Source organism: Penicillium brevicompactum, assembly GCF_028827555.1.
Source record: "Penicillium brevicompactum strain IBT 35665 chromosome Unknown utg000001l_segment0_segment0, whole genome shotgun sequence".
Taxonomy (NCBI): Eukaryota; Fungi; Ascomycota; class Eurotiomycetes; order Eurotiales; family Aspergillaceae; genus Penicillium; species Penicillium brevicompactum.
In genome coordinates, this window is record NW_026623203.1 from 3,769,260 (window position 1) to 3,785,833 (window position 16,574).

General features: G+C 50.7%; 5 protein-coding genes across 5 annotated transcripts; 2 read left to right on the top strand and 3 right to left on the bottom strand.

Moving 5' to 3' along the window:
- Positions 1-82: 82 nt before the first annotated feature.
- On the bottom strand, positions 83-2,078 carry N7506_001219 (chaperonin-containing T-complex alpha subunit TCP1; the record flags this gene model as incomplete). The annotated part of the gene is made up of 6 exons (XM_056950515.1): positions 83-466; positions 528-1,562; positions 1,623-1,727; positions 1,778-1,863; positions 1,923-1,970; positions 2,036-2,078. The coding sequence occupies 6 exons, from the start codon at positions 2,076-2,078 to the stop codon at positions 83-85; spliced, it is 1,701 nt and encodes a 566-aa protein (XP_056816430.1).
- Positions 2,079-2,301: 223 nt separating this feature from the next.
- On the top strand, positions 2,302-4,373 carry N7506_001220 (proline--tRNA ligase; the record flags this gene model as incomplete). Its single annotated transcript, XM_056950516.1, has 5 exons — positions 2,302-2,852; positions 2,908-3,038; positions 3,109-3,170; positions 3,236-4,295; positions 4,363-4,373. 5 exons carry the CDS (start codon positions 2,302-2,304, stop codon positions 4,371-4,373), a joined length of 1,815 nt encoding a protein of 604 aa, XP_056816431.1.
- A 997-nt stretch (positions 4,374-5,370) lies between these two features.
- N7506_001221 (uncharacterized protein) lies at positions 5,371-7,488 on the bottom strand (the record flags this gene model as incomplete). The annotated part of the gene is made up of 1 exon (XM_056950517.1): positions 5,371-7,488. The coding sequence occupies one exon, from the start codon at positions 7,486-7,488 to the stop codon at positions 5,371-5,373; it is 2,118 nt and encodes a 705-aa protein (XP_056816432.1).
- A 4,603-nt stretch (positions 7,489-12,091) lies between these two features.
- On the top strand, positions 12,092-13,141 carry N7506_001222 (F-box protein; the record flags this gene model as incomplete). Its single annotated transcript, XM_056950518.1, has 1 exon — positions 12,092-13,141. One exon carries the CDS (start codon positions 12,092-12,094, stop codon positions 13,139-13,141), a length of 1,050 nt encoding a protein of 349 aa, XP_056816433.1.
- A 511-nt stretch (positions 13,142-13,652) lies between these two features.
- On the bottom strand, positions 13,653-14,659 carry N7506_001223 (3' exoribonuclease family protein; the record flags this gene model as incomplete). Its single annotated transcript, XM_056950519.1, has 2 exons — positions 13,653-14,470; positions 14,524-14,659. The coding sequence occupies 2 exons, from the start codon at positions 14,657-14,659 to the stop codon at positions 13,653-13,655; spliced, it is 954 nt and encodes a 317-aa protein (XP_056816434.1).
- Positions 14,660-16,574: the final 1,915 nt, after the last annotated feature.

Sequence of the window (16,574 nt, forward strand, 5' to 3'; positions counted from 1 at the left end):
AGATTTTAACATTCTACTACTGGTCATCTATGTCACATCATATTACTGCCTTTTTGGGGTTTGGGGGGTTTAAACGAGCTCCTTAGTGGCCGTGGCCGTCATCCGCCGGCTGCTCGGGGTCAAGCTTGATGATCGTGTCAATGCGCATGATAGCTATGCAAGCTTCAACGGCACTCTTCAGCTGCTTGACCTTGCTCATGCTGGGCTCCAGCACACCGGCCTTGAGGGTATCGTGGACCCGTCCCTTCGACAGATCAAGACCGTAGTTGCGGTAAGTCTTCTTCTTGGCGATGGCCTTCTCCTCCTCGTTGGCGTCGCCGTCCTGCACACGCTGTGACAGGGCGTGGCGGACACGGAGCTGGGCAACGAGCTCGGATGAGTCCTTTGCTGCGTTGACTGCCAGAGTCTTGGGAATGACAAGCAGAGACTGTGCGAACTCGCCGATGGCCAGTTGCTCACGAGAGCCCTATAGTAGAAAATGTTAGACAATCATGTACAAGTAAAGCAGTACTCCAGCAATAACTTACCACTGTCACTGCGAATTCCTCTAGGTAAATGTGAAGTGCGGTCTCAACAGCACCACCACCGGGAACAATGCTTCCGCTCTCCAGGGTCCGCTTGATAGCGCAAAGTGAATCGTGAACAGAGCGCTCCATCTCGTCCAAGCTGAACTCGTTGGCACCACGGAGAATGATAGAGGCCGCAGTGTGAACCTTAGTGCCCTTAACCAGGATGCACTCATCGTCGGAGATACGCTCCTGCGCGACCTCCTCTGCGTGTCCGAGGTTTGATGCCTCGAACTTCTCATCTCCGTTGAGGTCAGACAAGGTGCTGACCAGAGTGGCACCGGTGGCCTTGGCGATACGGCGCAGATCCTCCTTCTTACAGCGGCGGACAGCCATAGCACCCCTCTCGACGAAGAGCTTGAGAACCATGTCATCGATACCCTTGGTGGTAAGGACGACATTGGCACCAGACTTCAGAATCATATCAACACGCTCCATAACAATGCCGGACTCCCGCTCGCGGATCTTCTCCAATTGGTCGGGGTCTTCCACTGTGATCTGAACACCAAGCTTCATGCGCTCCTTCTGCAGGTTCATGTCGAGACAGGCGATCTTAGCATCGGTCACGCGGGTAGTCATGGCCTGGGAAGCAACGGTGCAGTTCAATGCGTAACCGTTCACGAGAACGGACTCGGTACCACTTTTTCCGTGGGCCTTGAGCAGGTTCACAGCCTTGACTGGGTATTTGACCTCGCCTCTCTGGTTCACCGACTTAACCTGCAGCATTGCGTCCACACACATGTTAGCGAAGAAATCGGAATCGGAACCGATAATCTTGCTGGACATGGAGGTCTTCGCAATGTTGACCAAGCTGTCCTTTCCAATATTGTCCACCTTAGTCGTAACGTTCTCGTTCATGTACTTAACGGCTTCGCGCAGAGCAAGTCGGTATCCGTTGATGATTGTGGTAGGGTGTATGCGGTTCTTCATCAGCTCGTTACCTCTCCGGAGCAGCTCAGAGGCAATGAGGACAACTGAGGTGGTACCATCGCCAACCTGTCAAAAAAAATAACAACGGTCAGCATCCATTGAAGATAAAGATATTGTCAAATGTACCTCCTTATCCTGTTGCTGGGCGAGATCAACAAGGATCTTGCCCGCGGGGTGCTCAATATCCAAAAGAGAAAGAATGGTGGCGCCATCGTTCGTCACGGTCACATCCTGCTAATGTGAGAAGCTGCAAGATATATGCGGGGGTTATCGATTCATACTCCTATGTCGTCGACCATCATCTTGTCCAGACCGGATGGACCGAAGGAGCTCTTGATGACATTGGAGATAGCCTGTGTTGCCAGAACTTCAAGAAATCAGCTACCTTGCCCCAGCAAAGTTCTCTTCAAGGATCATTCAACATACCATTCTGCTCACGGACATCAGCGCCGGTGATTTTCTGCCCACCCAAGACTGTGTGCGAGATTGGTCAGTCAACAGCAACAAAAACCGAGGAATCGATCCAGGGAAAAACTCACAAAGTGTGTCCGCATTCCGCGGGGCCTCGAAGATGCCTGCCATAACTGTAACAGACGAATGAAAGTAAGCTATTCGAGTGCGATGGCAGAGCTGTCTGGATACGGGGGGGTGCTGTGGGCACTAAAAGTTCTGCCGAGGCGGTGTGCTAGTAATTTTCGATATCGCATCCCACTTCACGGAGGGGAGTCATACCTCCGATTTCGCTTTCTCTGCTTAACCTTTGATCCGGGTCTTCCCTTCTTTGTCTAGGCAATTGTGATTCAACATGGCTAGCCAGAACCCCAGCGACGTCCCTGCCACCGAGGCCACCCAGGCTCTGCCTGACCGCACCCAAAACCCCGCTGATACCGCCGAGGGTCCCACAAAGAGCGCCCTCAAGAAGGCCGCCAAGCTCGAAAGATTGCAGGCTGAAAAGGCCAACAAGAAGGCTGGAGTGAAGGCTGAGAAGGCCGACAAGCCCAACAAGGCTGAGAAGCCCGTTGGAAAGCAGGAGGCCAAGAAGGCCCCCAAGAAGAAGGTCGAGGGTGCCCACTTGACTGGTATCGATGTGTTGAAGCACGAGGACTTCCCCGGCTGGTACCAGCAGGTTCTCACCAAGGGTGACATGCTGGACTACTACGATGTCTCCGGTTGTTTCATCCTCAAGCCTGCTCTGTTCTTTATCTGGGAAGAGATCCAGGAATACTTCAACAAGGCTATTAAGAAGATGGGCGTCAAGAACTGCTCTTTCCCTCTGTTCGTCTCTGAGGATGTCCTGCAGCGTGAGAAGGATCACATTGAGGGCTTCGCCGCTGAAGTCGCTTGGGTCACGCATGCGTAAGCACTGACATACCAAAGCCCTAACTGAGGTATACTAACATGTTTATTTCAGTGGCTCCACTGCTCTGGAGAAGAAGATCGCCATTCGCCCTACATCTGAGACTGTCATGTACCCCTACTACGCCAAGTGGATTCGCAGTCACAGAGATCTTCCATTGCGTCTCAACCAGTGGAACAGTGTCGGTACGAGCCCTCTTTCGATCCTATTCCATCTATTTTCCTCTCAACATCTACTAACATGGCTCGCGACTAGTGAGATGGGAATTCAAGAACCCCCAGCCCCTTCTCCGTTCCCGAGAGTTCCTCTGGCAGGAGGTTGGTCACCCCCAGCAACCCCGCAAAACTAGTTAACATAGGTTGCTAACAATAGCTAATTACAGGGCCACACTGCTCACCTTACTGAGGGTGCTGCCCGCGAGGAAGTCTTGTCCATCCTCGATCACTACGCCAACATCTACGAGGAGCTTCTCGCCGTTCCCGTTGTTAAGGGCCAGAAGACCGAGAAGGAGAAGTTTGCTGGTGGTGCTTACACTACCACCGTCGAGGGTTACATCCCCGCCACTGGCCGTGGTATCCAGGGTGGTACATCCCACGGTCTGGGTCAGAACTTCAGTAAGATGTTCGGCATCACAGTCGAGGATCCTGACACCAAGCCTGGTGAGGTGAAGCCCCCTCTGCACGTCTGGCAGAACTCTTGGGGTCTGTCCACCCGTTCCCTCGGTGTCATGGTCATGATCCACGGTGACGACAAGGGTCTGGTTCTCCCTCCCCGCGTCGCTGAACTCCAGGTCATCGTTGTCCCCGTCGGTGTCACCGCCAAGACCACCGAGGAGGAGCGTGTGAAGCTCGAGGCCGAGGTCGATGGTCTCGTTGCCGTCCTCGAAGCCGCTGGTGTCCGCGTCGACAGCGACAAGAGCGCCAACTCCCCCGGCTGGAAGTTCAACCGCTACGAGCTGCGCGGTGTCCCTCTGCGCATCGAGTTCGGTCCCGGCGAGTCCGCTGGCCACTTCGTCACCACCGCTCGCCGTGATATCCTCGGAAAGGAGGGCAAGGGCAGCATCGCTATCCCTGACCTGGCCACTGGTGTCCCGGCTCTTCTTGAAACTATCCAGTCTGATATGTACAAGCGTGCCGATGAGCAATTCAAGGCCCACCGCATCAAGATCACCAAGTGGGATGACTTCACCCCTGCTCTGAACAGCAAGAACGTCTGCCTCATTCCCCACTGCTTGACCGAGGAGTGTGAGGACCAGATCAAGGATATGAGTGCTCGCAAGGCCGAGGAAGACTCTGGTGAGGCTGAGGATGCCAAGGCCCCCAGCATGGGTGCTAAGTCTCTTTGCATTCCCTTCGACCAGCCCGAGGGTATTGAGCAGGGTGTCACCCCTTGCTGCAACCCCAAGTGCACACGCCCCGCTGAGAAGTGGTGCATGTTCGGCCGTAAGTTTAACAGTCCCCCAGCATTAAGCCCTCACATTACAAGCACATTACTAATTTTCTCACCTAGGCTCCTACTAAGCCATTCGCTTGTACGCTGCCGGCTACAGCGTTTGTTTGATATTGCTTTGCTCGTCCGCGATGCCTATTGCAAAAAGACGAGAGATTTTTATGCGGCATTACCCAATGCATGGTGGAGCGTTGGCTGAAGCTCAAGTTCTATGGCATTTTCTTCGGTGGATCTGATGGAATCGTTCCAGATGTTGATTTGTCATTTGTGGAGTTTAGGAGGGGAAAAGGCAGTGGCAATGATATTTATGAACATGAGACATGTCATTATTTCTTTTTCTAACGCTATTATTTCTTATGGTCCACTCAGCCTTTCTAGTGCCCTCTAGCTTGCCTTTTCGTAAGACTCCGAAATGACGGCGGGTATGCCCGGTCCATACCCGGGTAGGCTACCATCAAGGCTCTAGTCAAATATAGCAGGTGCTTTGTTGTGTGGTGGCGAAGCTGATCAAGTTCAAAGGCCGACTTAGATGACTATCCATAAAAATGCTTCCCGCTTGGCTTGGAACCTTGGAAGAACATGCAAGTAGACTTGAAAATTATGCAGAGATTATGATAATTGTGAACTAACTGAGAACAAAACAGCAGTCGCTTGATAGGCTATAATACACATAGGTCAGAAAGCAAAAGAAAGATAAAATGACAAAGGCTCCGGCCGAGTAATGCAAGTGTGGTATTAAGACAAGATGACCAAAAACAGAAAGTTGTCAATAATGAACTGACAGGGTCTGATATGAGATAGGAGAACGACTCGATCGAGCCAACGAGAGAGGTAGTGAGTGTGAGTGAGAGCGAGAGTATGTGAGGGAGAGACTTGAGTGAACATAGAGTAGCAAGTGATAGGCAAAGGAAAAGCTCAGGACGAGAGGATATAAGAGCAAAAAGCTCGCGATTGGCTAGAGCACAGAATTCAAAAAGGAAACGAGAAAGGCTGAAGAGCTTTTTCGAGAGAGAGTCATGAAAGCATCGTCATCATGCGAGAAAGAAACCGTTCCGCGAAGTTGGAGAACTAATAAGTCTCCACAGACCGCGAGCCACGAAGTTGCATACGAGCACGGGATAGCGGCGAAAGACTAGTTCCACAGACCTTTGAGCCGGAGCCTACGCCCCCTTTAATGCGATGAGGCCAGTACATGAGCTTCTGGGCCTCTTCTGCAGAAGAAGCATCGATCACGTAGCGAATGTTGTTTTCGTCGACGCCCTCGATCTGCACGCGCGGAGTTAACAGGCTGGGCAGGTGGATGATATCGTCGTCGTCATCTTCATGTGGAGACGGTGATGAGTGCGCTTGCATGCAGTAGATTGTTTTCGGGGCGAGGGAGATATCAATATCAGGCTTGGGGTGGGGAGGGGCAGTGATGTTGCTGGTGGAATCGGAGCGGTCTCGCTTGCGTGGGATAGTTGGGCCGGTGCACAAGGGGGCTTGGACAGGTTGTTGTTCGCTGCTTGCGCGCAAGACGTCCATGTAGGTAATGGGCTCTCCGGCTGCGAGGGAGGAGGCGGCGGATTGCTTGGTTTTGATGTCTGCAAGGAAGGCCGGGGAGGGAAGTGGTGCGTCGGTGTGGCGGCGAGGAGCTGGGGAGCCGGCGACCTTCTTGAGCAGTCGGTCGTAGCCAACGGAGCTTGAGATGCTGCGGCGGGACTCTGCGGATCTCTTGTGCTTCATGAATGGTTTGCTCATTCGGCTTGCGGTTGAGGAGCTCCGGTTCAGTCCTAGGGCCTTTCGAGAGGCATTGACGAGTTCGATCTTCTCGGCAGAGGGCGTGAATGGAGGTCCTGGTATCGGCAGGGGAACACGCTGGAATGCCTCGTGGGAGTTGACCTCACGAACGATGGCATCGTGGAGAGACTCGTATGTTGGATGGGTTCCGTGGGCAGACGTATAAGTCTTGGTGAACAAGTTCATTAATTCCGAGGCTCTGACCCGTGCAGATGACCTTGGAGGGCTAATTGGGCTGGCGATGGGCAGGGGACTGCTCATCACTTCCGCGATGCTGGGAGGTCGTTTCATGTTGTTTGTTGAAGGAGTGGGTGGCTGGATAGCACGATGTACGATCTTCGGGGTTCCCTTGGCTGCCAATTGAGTGTTGATCGAGAGACCTCGGGCGTTCTTTTTGGATACCGGCCCCGAAGGCTGGGGAGACTGGGATCTCGGGGGCAATGATGCATTGCGAGATACTGAAGAAAATGGCCGGGGTACTGAAGGGGCCTCGGCAGTCGGACTTTTATCTCCCATGGGGATGGGGATCGTCGGACTATCAGGCAGAGGCGTGTTGCTCCATCGTTTGCCCTGCTTGTGCGCAGGAGGAACCCCCAGCCGCTGAACGGGACTAGGTGGTGCTGCTTCTTGGGGAATGAAGCCCTCTTCTGCACATAGAATGGGTGCCGATTTCTGTGGTCTCAAAGAACTACCCAGGTCGGAGTTCGCTCGCGGAGAAGGATCCGGACCTTTGTCGTCAGGGCCTGTCCGCAGATTCTCTGCTGAAGCCCAGGTTGGTCTCCCTGCAGGGTTTCTCTTGGGCTTACGCTTCTGGCCTTCGGGTAGTCGGACTCTGCCCGGCGCAGCTGGAGACGACTGACAACTCAATCCGGACATGGTGCGGCCGGAACTGCTATATTTTGCAATATTTCGGTCCGCGACATCCTCTTGATACAACGCCGATAAGATGCGAGAACTGGAAAATCCCTTCTTGTATTGTATGCGGAGAAACCGAGTCATGTTGCGCTCTGCGACATCTTCGTTGTATGGACTGGCCAATGGAGGAGAAAGTGGTTCGGGAGTGGTCGCCCGGGAGCGTTCCGAGGTACTTAGGGCATCCATCAAGTCCACATATCGGCCATTCTGAATTTTGGGGGTTGCGTAACGAGTGGGCGGCAATTGCGATTGAGAAGACGTTGGTCGGTCGAGACGATCATGTAGATCCACGAATTGCTTTTCGATTTGCTCGAAGTGATGAGCCACATCTAGTGACTGTGAATCTCTAGATGGGAACCCTTCAAACTGGCTTCGTGCAGGCGAGTCAATCGCCATACCATAATTTGGATCGTCCATGTGACAGCCCTCCAGTCCGAGGCTTGTCGCGGGACGGGTTGTCTTGTCCTGGAAGAACCTCTTTATGCCGGCCATCTTGTAGATTATATAGAGCGCAAAGCCGGTGCGCGAGAGAATTGGAAGGCGGCTCCAAGGTTGGACTCCGCGAGAATCAAACGAAGGGAAATAGTAATGTGGGACTAATGATTGCAGCGACGAGACCAGCGGTCGTCATTAAAGAATAGAACAGCTTGATGTCATAGCATCACAGCCAAATAAAATTGAAGTCCGACACACGGTCCAGATGCTTTTACCCCATGTCGAGAAAGAGAGAGAAAGAGAGAAGGAGAAAAGTAATAGAGAGAAAGAAAAAAAGAAATTAGAAATAAAGTAAATGTCAACGAGGGTGCAGATCTAGTACTTTTCTGTGCCTGGATCAGGGGGATCCGGGCTTCTCCCCAGCGTTCAAACGCTAAAAATTAAGAGTAGTGCGTAGTATATTAGTATCCCGAGCTTTTCTTTGTTCTAACCTTGGTATATGTACTATGGAGACCTCGAGTCCCAGTCTATTGATTTTGCCCCTCGACACTCTGCCACCCCATGTACAATCAGGAAGCCATTGGGAAAATCCCATGGAGTCGCGCGAATACGATCAACGGTGCAAAATGATCATCCGGCACGAGCTACACATTAGGGTCTTGCAGATATTTCTTTTTCCTTCGGGGCCAACGTCTAGGCTGCATCATAGGCCAGCTCAAAAGTTCCCCGAGGGATCCACCTAAAAGCTCTTTTTTTGACAGGCGAAAACTCATTGGGACTGCATAGTCCGGGCGAGAACCGTGATACTGTGAATTCTTGTGATTTCCCTGGCAGAAGCACCACCCCCACCCCGTCACCGAGCATTAGTGGTTCCAATCAGCGCGTTGATGATGGAGTGGAATTGCCGGAACGACAAGCCCTAGGTGGGTTAGTGACTGACGATTGTGGCATGCGATGGAGCTCCCAATTTCCCTGTGGATCATCATTGGTGTGACGAGGTGATCGTCAGGTAGACCGTGAGCCGTCTCCTTTAGGAACATGAGAACCGAACGCCAATTTTAGTTTTGACTTTTCCCGGTAATTCGGAGCTCATTTCAAGCGTTGGGGAAGGATTTACCTAGTCACAACAGATAGTTGACAGGGGTGTAGTCCGTTTAAACAAAGAAACGGCAAAAGAACTAAAATTTTGGGCCGCAGCCGGATCTCGGATTGCTTTCCGCACATAGTGCAGTTCGCGAACTCTCAGGGGCCAAAATTGAAACAATGGTCACAGTGCAGTCCGATCCGCTCTCGTTCAACCTTGGTTCTATGCACCCCGGTGGGGGGAGGGATTATCACGGCTCGTGCTTGCTTTGGCATATGCAGGGCATATCAGGACTATATGTGATCATATACTTTCAAATACATACCCTTATAGAACCATGCACCGTGCAATGTATAGAATTTCTCAACTAGATCCGCAAACTTGCGATCGATCGATACTCGAACTCGATTTTCGATTCCGATAGATGGGTCCTGCGCTAGACGATCAATTGACAGAACCGGGAGCGTTTAACCGTAGCGGGAATGTCAACTCTAACTTGCCCCTTTATTTAGTTTCTCTTGGGAAGATCTCTCGCATATCACAGTACATATCCCTTTCTTGCGTTTGTGCTTGTAATATATTTTTTTTCAAAATATCACACGGCACGCTGTGTCGGGATTGCGGGTGCTGCGTGTTCCGAATAGTGTCGGACAAAGACCGAAGGTGTCAATCACCGCCTGGACCGATGTCCCATGCACGTACTCAATTTTTTGTACTAAGGAAATCGATCTTTGACTAGCTGGCAATCGCTACAAGCTAACCACTGCTCCGTACATCCGAGCGTGCTCCGAGTCTTCACCGGTTGTCTGACGTATACAAGTACTGTACAATATCATCCTTGGAATGGGGCAGGCATTTTCCAAGGTTGCTGTGAGAATATCTACAATATATATGCTTTATGAGACTCATCATGCCCTAAGCCCTGGAGATTAACAGAGCCCTTTCCAAGGTTACAAATAGTAAACCTCGAGCCTGTAAGCCCTCAGTGGCCGGTGAGTTCTGGGCTTCCAAGTTCGGAGATTTGGGGACTGATCGTAGATCAGAGTAACAGATATCCGAGCCCAGCGCTCGGCTTCGCTTGTCAAATTTCAAGATTCCCCACTAGCCTCCAGGGCTCGTTGCTAAGTAGGATCCCACAGACTCGGCGATCGCAGAGCCATGTTGATACCTACCTGGGCACAACGCGACAAAGCATGAGCCCGTTGAAAGTCTTTTCGGGATTTAGATGAAGAGGGGAGTATTTGTGTACCCTGGGTCTTAAATACATGGGTCTATCTAAATGTGGAGGAATACACCTAAAATTAGTGTGGATTGAGGCTACCCAAGAAGCCCAGTTTGAAACGAATGGAAAAAGTGCTTGATTTTCTAGAATATGACAAAAGCATACACTGATAGCAAAATAGAAGGCAGCAATAGCAAGGGGAGATACACTCCTCTACTATATATTGCGATCCAGGTCAAATTGCTGAGTCCTTGCTTCCACGCGGACTTCAGCATAGTTGGGATGTCGGATATGACATGTAGATATGGATTCCCGATTCGAGTCATCACTGACAAGGGACCTGAGTTTTGCACTGAAATTCAGGCCTTCTTAGACAAAAAGAGGATTAAGCGAGTTGCCATTGCGCGATACAATCCTGGGTCAAATGGACCTGTCGAGCGGAGCATGCGCACTTTCAAAGATGCGTTGTTTGAGATGAACTATGGTTATTCCGTAGAAAACGCTGCTGCGGTTGCTGCGAGAGAGTCCGAGGGCTCTTCATCTCAGCTGAGTGCGCCTCGGCGGGTTGGAAGACATCAGAAACCAGCAAAAACGAGGCCTCCGCCACGGGGAGAGAAGTTTTATAGGGCAGTTTTGGCTGACAGAATGACGATGAACGCAACAACCGGAATGACACAGTACCGGCTTCTGTTTGAGAAGGAAGCAATTCTTCCTCGGGAAACGGAAGTGCCCACATGGAGTACGCTTCCATGGGAGGCAGTTTAAGCTCGCGAGAACTTAATTGCTTTGCGAGCACAGCAACTGCTCCAGCACGACGAGGATATTGCGGAGGTAATACACCTTTTAACGCGTATGCGGGATGCCATCAAATCGTATCACGATGGCCGCGAGCAACTCAGGATTGTGCCACTCGATATTGGAAGTCTAGTTTTGCTGCATGATTCGCAGCGACAGGAAGACTTGACCTGGACCAGGCACGATCTCCCATATGACATCGCGTGGACGGTATTCATGGATCCTCCTATCTCATCCATGGATTGTTGCTCAGCATGCCGGGATCCATTTCGGATGAATTCTCGGCAAGTAACTCCGCACTTGCGGGTGATTGAGCTGCTATAGTCTCCAATCATTTGGCTAATCGAGCACTCTGCTAGCTACTGCGTAGTGTATTCAACCACGCAAGCCGATTTTTGCGTTGATCGCCATCTGAAGAGGGGCGTACTGGTGAACTCTTGGTACACAGCTCGATTCAGCTAATCGCCAGACGGAAGAAGCGACGGAAGGACCGCGGCGTCACATAGGGCGGTTTTTGGGCTCTGTGGCTTTCGGAAGCGATGGAGGGCGGGGAAAAGGGTGTTTGAGGAGGGGTGTAGTGGGCAGCACGATCCTTTCTTCTTTTTCTGCCCGAATGAGAAAAGTTGCTTGGAAGCATACAATGATGGAAGGGGCTAGAAATCTCGGCATCCAGGACTGATGCTGATTACATGGAACAGGCTGTCCAGCGGAACAACATGACTCAATAAAGCATAAAAAGAAGAGAGGATCATGCTGCCCACCACACTAGTATAAAGTCACGGGTGTCTTATGGTGCGTAAGGAGATGGGCAGTCTTGATTTTTGTGTACATGCATTTGGCGTCCTGAGCCGATGACCATTAGAGTGGCTAAAACTTTCTCGCCTAGACATGCACCATCTGTTTTGGGACTTTCAAAGGAGCACGATGATATTGTGCCCCCACAGTACTGACTTAGGTTGCTGTATGATCGCACCAGTACCGTAAAGCCTCCAGGATTGCATCCTTGGATTTACTCATCATTCTTGCTTGTCTAAAGATACTTTTAGAGCAATTTCTCATGTGTCTATCTCCTAACTCATCGCCATCTTTAAGTTCCAAGGTTGCTTGTGTTAAATCCTCTCGTTTGGCTCCTCTTTCCCTCACTTGCCTATATAGGGTCGTTAATCTCATGAGATCCTAGGACATCACATATACTACAGATTGATGTTTCATTGCAAAATTTTGATCAGAAGCTACAAGAAAATGTAGGCAGAGATTTGTCTACTAAAGCGCTGCCGTCCGAATACCAAATACATCCTATGCATCAAGTGATATAGAACACGGTTAGCCATGACCTTGTCAACCTCTTTCACTTTCACTCCGATATGCTCACCTGAGGGTCTTTCCAGGGTCTTTCCATCTCACCTTTCTCATCTCTCCCCTCTCACTTCTCACTTCTCATCTCCCCTCCCAAAGTTCACTTTCTCAACCTTAGTTCCGATTCTTTGACAGTATCTCCAATGTCGCGAAATCCTTATCTTCAGATCATTGTCCTTTACCTGTCTCATTTGCTCGACACCATGATAGGATCTTGGATCTTGGATGCCGTTTGCTTTGTCAAACAAAAGGCAGCATCCTTCAAAACATGGCTCTATCCTCTATCCACGTCCCAAACTACAACGGTAGGCGGAAATCACCAGTTGGCGGCTACCAGCCAGCCCTCCAGCCGCCACCTCACAATCCTTGATTTGCCCACCGAAACGAAGCTGCAGGTCCTGAGCTACCTGACCGTCACATCGCGGGCCTGTGTGGCCCTCACCTGCACGCGCCTCTATCACCAATTCTCTGATGTCCTTCAATCAGAGGAGTTTCGTTACCCTGCCCCCAGCAGCGGCAGACATCGGCACGAATCCATAAGGACCGAGCTTCTCCTCAGACTGGAAACCCAATTCTGGCTCTTCTGCGATGCCTGCTTGATGCTTCATCCACGAAGCGAGTTCTTTAAGGACGACTTGGAACTCAAAGCCCCCCGGATCTGCAAATGGCCGGGTGTAATCCAACTGTGCCGATGCCTCAGATTCACCCCGGGCAGGCTCATTCGACTGCGTGAGCAGCTGCAATTGGCGCTCACAACAAACAGCATGGGGCCTCACATCATGAACAGCATCCCAAATTGGCATCGCTGTCAAGAAAGCGACAACTGTTGGCTTTCAATCACCCTTGCCTTGGACGAGTCGCTAAGGGTCGTTTTTCGACTCTGCTTCATAATGACCTTTGATCTTTCGGAGCCCCATTCAAACCAGTCAGTTTTTATTTGCAGGCATGGCTGGCACGATCTGAAATCCATTCGTGCGCACGACAATCACTGCGCATCGTGCATGGCCCAAGCTGTGTTGGCAGATGATGCAGAATGTCGATCCTGCCAAATCATCCGTGGAACCACGCTGTACACCTGCGAAGCATGCCATGACTGCCTCAACCTAGATTTCGACACCCGGGAGGCGGATGGTCGCCTAGAGTTTACTGTCAGCTTTGATCGAGTGTACACCGTTCCATGTCGGGAACCACCCGGTCCGTGGGCGTTGACCCAGGCGGACTATGATTGGACGATTCCTGGCATAAGGCAATAGGAGCCCTGGAAGGAATCAACTGGCGCGAGGAAACCTCCAGCAGGCGGACATAACGTTGGTACTACAGCCAGAGACCCGGTTCTTCAGATTCAATGGTTCTTCAAGAATTATCACGGAATTATCACCATGAGCATTATCTCTTATGCCGCCTACAATTATACTATGAAACAACCCCAGGGATGAAGCCTGAAATGAACACAGGAAACGTTGTGTAGACGCATGACCAAAGGTGAACTTCGGAGGTTGGGATATGACCAATAGAGACACGGAAACAAGCCGAATAAGAGACTTGATGTACAAAAAGTTAATCATCTCTCGATGTGGCCCCGGGACTGGGCTTAGCAACTACCTGAGCTCCATTTGCATAGAGATAGAGCTATCTTGGACCCCAGTCAAGGTCTAGAAGAGTCCTCCGTATATCCGAAGGGAATTGTAAAGAGAACGGGTCATTGAAAGGCAACACCCGAGACCTGTTCTGGAAATCATTCAATCGTTATTAAATGTGACTATTTTAAACTTGCGCTATAGACCTCGCAATAGATTCCGTAACAGCCTCAGACAGCACCGTATTAGCACCGCGAGCCGCATCAACAGCACCATCTATCAAAGCCTCATGACTCGAGCGGGTATCGCCCTTCTCAAGCGCTGCCTTTGAACTATCACCCTTAAGCCACAGCTCAGTAATCTCATCACGCGCAGGCATATACGCAACCACACAAGCCGAGAGGATAGATCGATGCTCCGCGGGGTCAATGTCTAGCATCAACCGCGGGGCACTGGAAGAAGACTGCTTCGAGTCATCCGAGACCAGAGCGGCAACACCACCTGAAACAAGATCCAGACAATCAATTTGTGCGTCTGCAATGGCTGCTGATGCAGCTGTGATACATCCAGCGAGAACGTTCATCATTCCCCACGAGGCGTCGTGAGAATCCGGAGCATCGCCCCACCAGCGGTCATCCTCAGCCTCGATAATAGTCAGAGTGATATCCAGACCACTCTTGGGCCAGCGTTCGGCGATGATTGCGCCGCGAAGGGCGGTCTCTAGATGTACGCCGAGGTCGCGCTCGCTGGCGTCGCGGATGTGGCCTCTGCGCTTGCGGGCGGCGAAAGGCGCGTACTTAACATGGGTGGTGAGAACGAGGTTTGGAGAGAATGCGGCTGATCGAGGGAGTGGTTTGGGACCGTGAACTGTGCAGGCCACCTTGAGTGCTGAGGATGGCGGGATCAGAGACTTGGGGTTGGAGCGTGCTGCGGCGAGGGAGGCGGATGGTTCGAATTCGAGATATGAGGAGCCTGAGGCTGTGGGAATCAATCCAGTCTTCAGGACTGTGGAATTCAGGGTCAGCGCAGCTCATACGAAGCTTGTCCGGGATTCATACAGATTTTCCGTAGTTCAGCGGGTTGGCGCTGGCGCTGGGCGCGCTCTGCGGCGCCTGTGGAGGATTCTTGCAAAGAAGCAAAGACTGGGGCGCGAGTGCCACCAGGTGGACCATTGACACGTCTTCTATCGGCCATTCTGAAGGTATACAGGGCAAGTTGAAGCTGTCGAGAAATCGCAATGGATGAAGTCCCAGAAACGGAAATCTTGGTGTTTGCACTGTTTGGCAACCCCACCGCCTAGCGCCGTTTGGCTTTTTCTCGACTTTTCTCGTTTTTGCTCGTCCGTCTTTTCTCTTCCTTCCACACTCCTCTCACCCACGAGAAAGTCCTTCAAATGTCGTTGGTCCTTCTCTGGTAGTGAAGAGTGAGCTCTTCTTTCACTAATTGCATTGAATGTAAGTACCAACTTTGCTTTTTATCCCTGTCTTATATGATGAGAGAGTTCCAACTCCAGTTCGGCGACAAAAAATGGGCCGAGAACAAACATGCATCACCATCTGATTATGACAACAAACCTTGCTATTGGTTTCGATTTGCATTGCTTAGCATCAGTCACTAACAATGACTCAAGACAGGTTCAATTTCTCTGGCTACTGAGCTACAGACCTCAGCAGAGAAGCTTGTGAGAGCTCCCACTAACCAAGGTAAGACTACATTTTTTTCTTCTTCCTTTTCCCCAACCACCCTCAAGTGATGAAAAACCATTTTCAGTTCTGCTTCTGCAATAAACTTTGAAGATAACAAAATACCTTACCAAAAACTACTGAACCTTCTTGGGTCTCTCCATGTCATTTGTCTTTCAGCCTTACCGTCGATGACACAAAGTACTGACAAGTTCAAAAGATCTAGTTACTGTAGCACACATTGGAACAAATCTTCGCCCTTGGTCAAAAGGTACATCATCATCCATCATTCTCACTGCACCAACCCCCCTACCATGATGACACCTAGTCAATCCATTCCATGACCTCTTGGAGGAACCGCCCCTCAGGTACGCACCCATGCCGTACAGCATGTGGAGAATACAGACGTCGATCCATTGTTTCCAACTCCCTATACTGGACCTGTTGTGCCCTCGGGTGTGACAGGGAGGAATGTTGTGGAGCGCGGAGACTCTGGGCTCGTCGGCGTCTGGGTTCGTTCTTCATTTTGTTGTCTTGTCCGCGGCGTGGTACTGCTATGCTTGGCTTGTGTTGGGTTCTCGTGTGCGGCAACTTATCCGTCTTGGGTGACTGTCTCATGCGAGCGCGCAGCAGGGGATGGTATGATTTAAAACGGCTGTCTGATTACACTGCTTGTATTCTTTTGCTCGCATATATGAAACCTATCTTGTTTCGGTTTTTTGACTTGTCGAGTTTTTCACTGACAGTTTTCAAGATCTAGGGTTTTTAGACAATGAATAATTATATCAATGCATACTTTGCTCTACTCATATCAAAATTTCTCCTTATAAATCATGTAGTTCACACGTGTAGTGTTTCGACAATTCGATCAGGGTCATTGTGTGTGTTTGTCAACGTCGTTCCAAGGTTGACAGTCCGGGTGCATAATGCCCTGCGGCCCCTGCCAGCGGTCTTTCCAAGGTCGGTATCTGTCGTGCTAAAAGAGGTCTGGTTCAATGTTATATTCACTGAACCTCAGAATTGCTGTGATTTTCTGTCGACTGCCCAGTTGATGTCGATGATTCTGTCCTGAGTTTCCAAGGTTGATGCACTTCGCCTGGGCATGTACTAGGTAGCGCTTGTACTACCCAAAGAAATATCGAAAAGGTATAGCAGCCTTCACATTGTCAAAACACGTTTGCATTGAACCAAAGTAAAGCAACAGACCTGCCCTAGCTATATACATGACGAAGTAGACAGAGAATAAAGCACTAAAGACCACAACCACCTGGGCATTTCTCCCCGTGTCCCCCAACCTTGGAAGACCAAACACATTAAACCACCACTCCAGCTCCCCTGATTTGTATAGTCTTCTCAAAAAACACCTGCAAAGCCCTGGCTACAGCTGGGCCCTCTCTGCAAGCAAAGTAAGAACTCGAGCAAAGCCA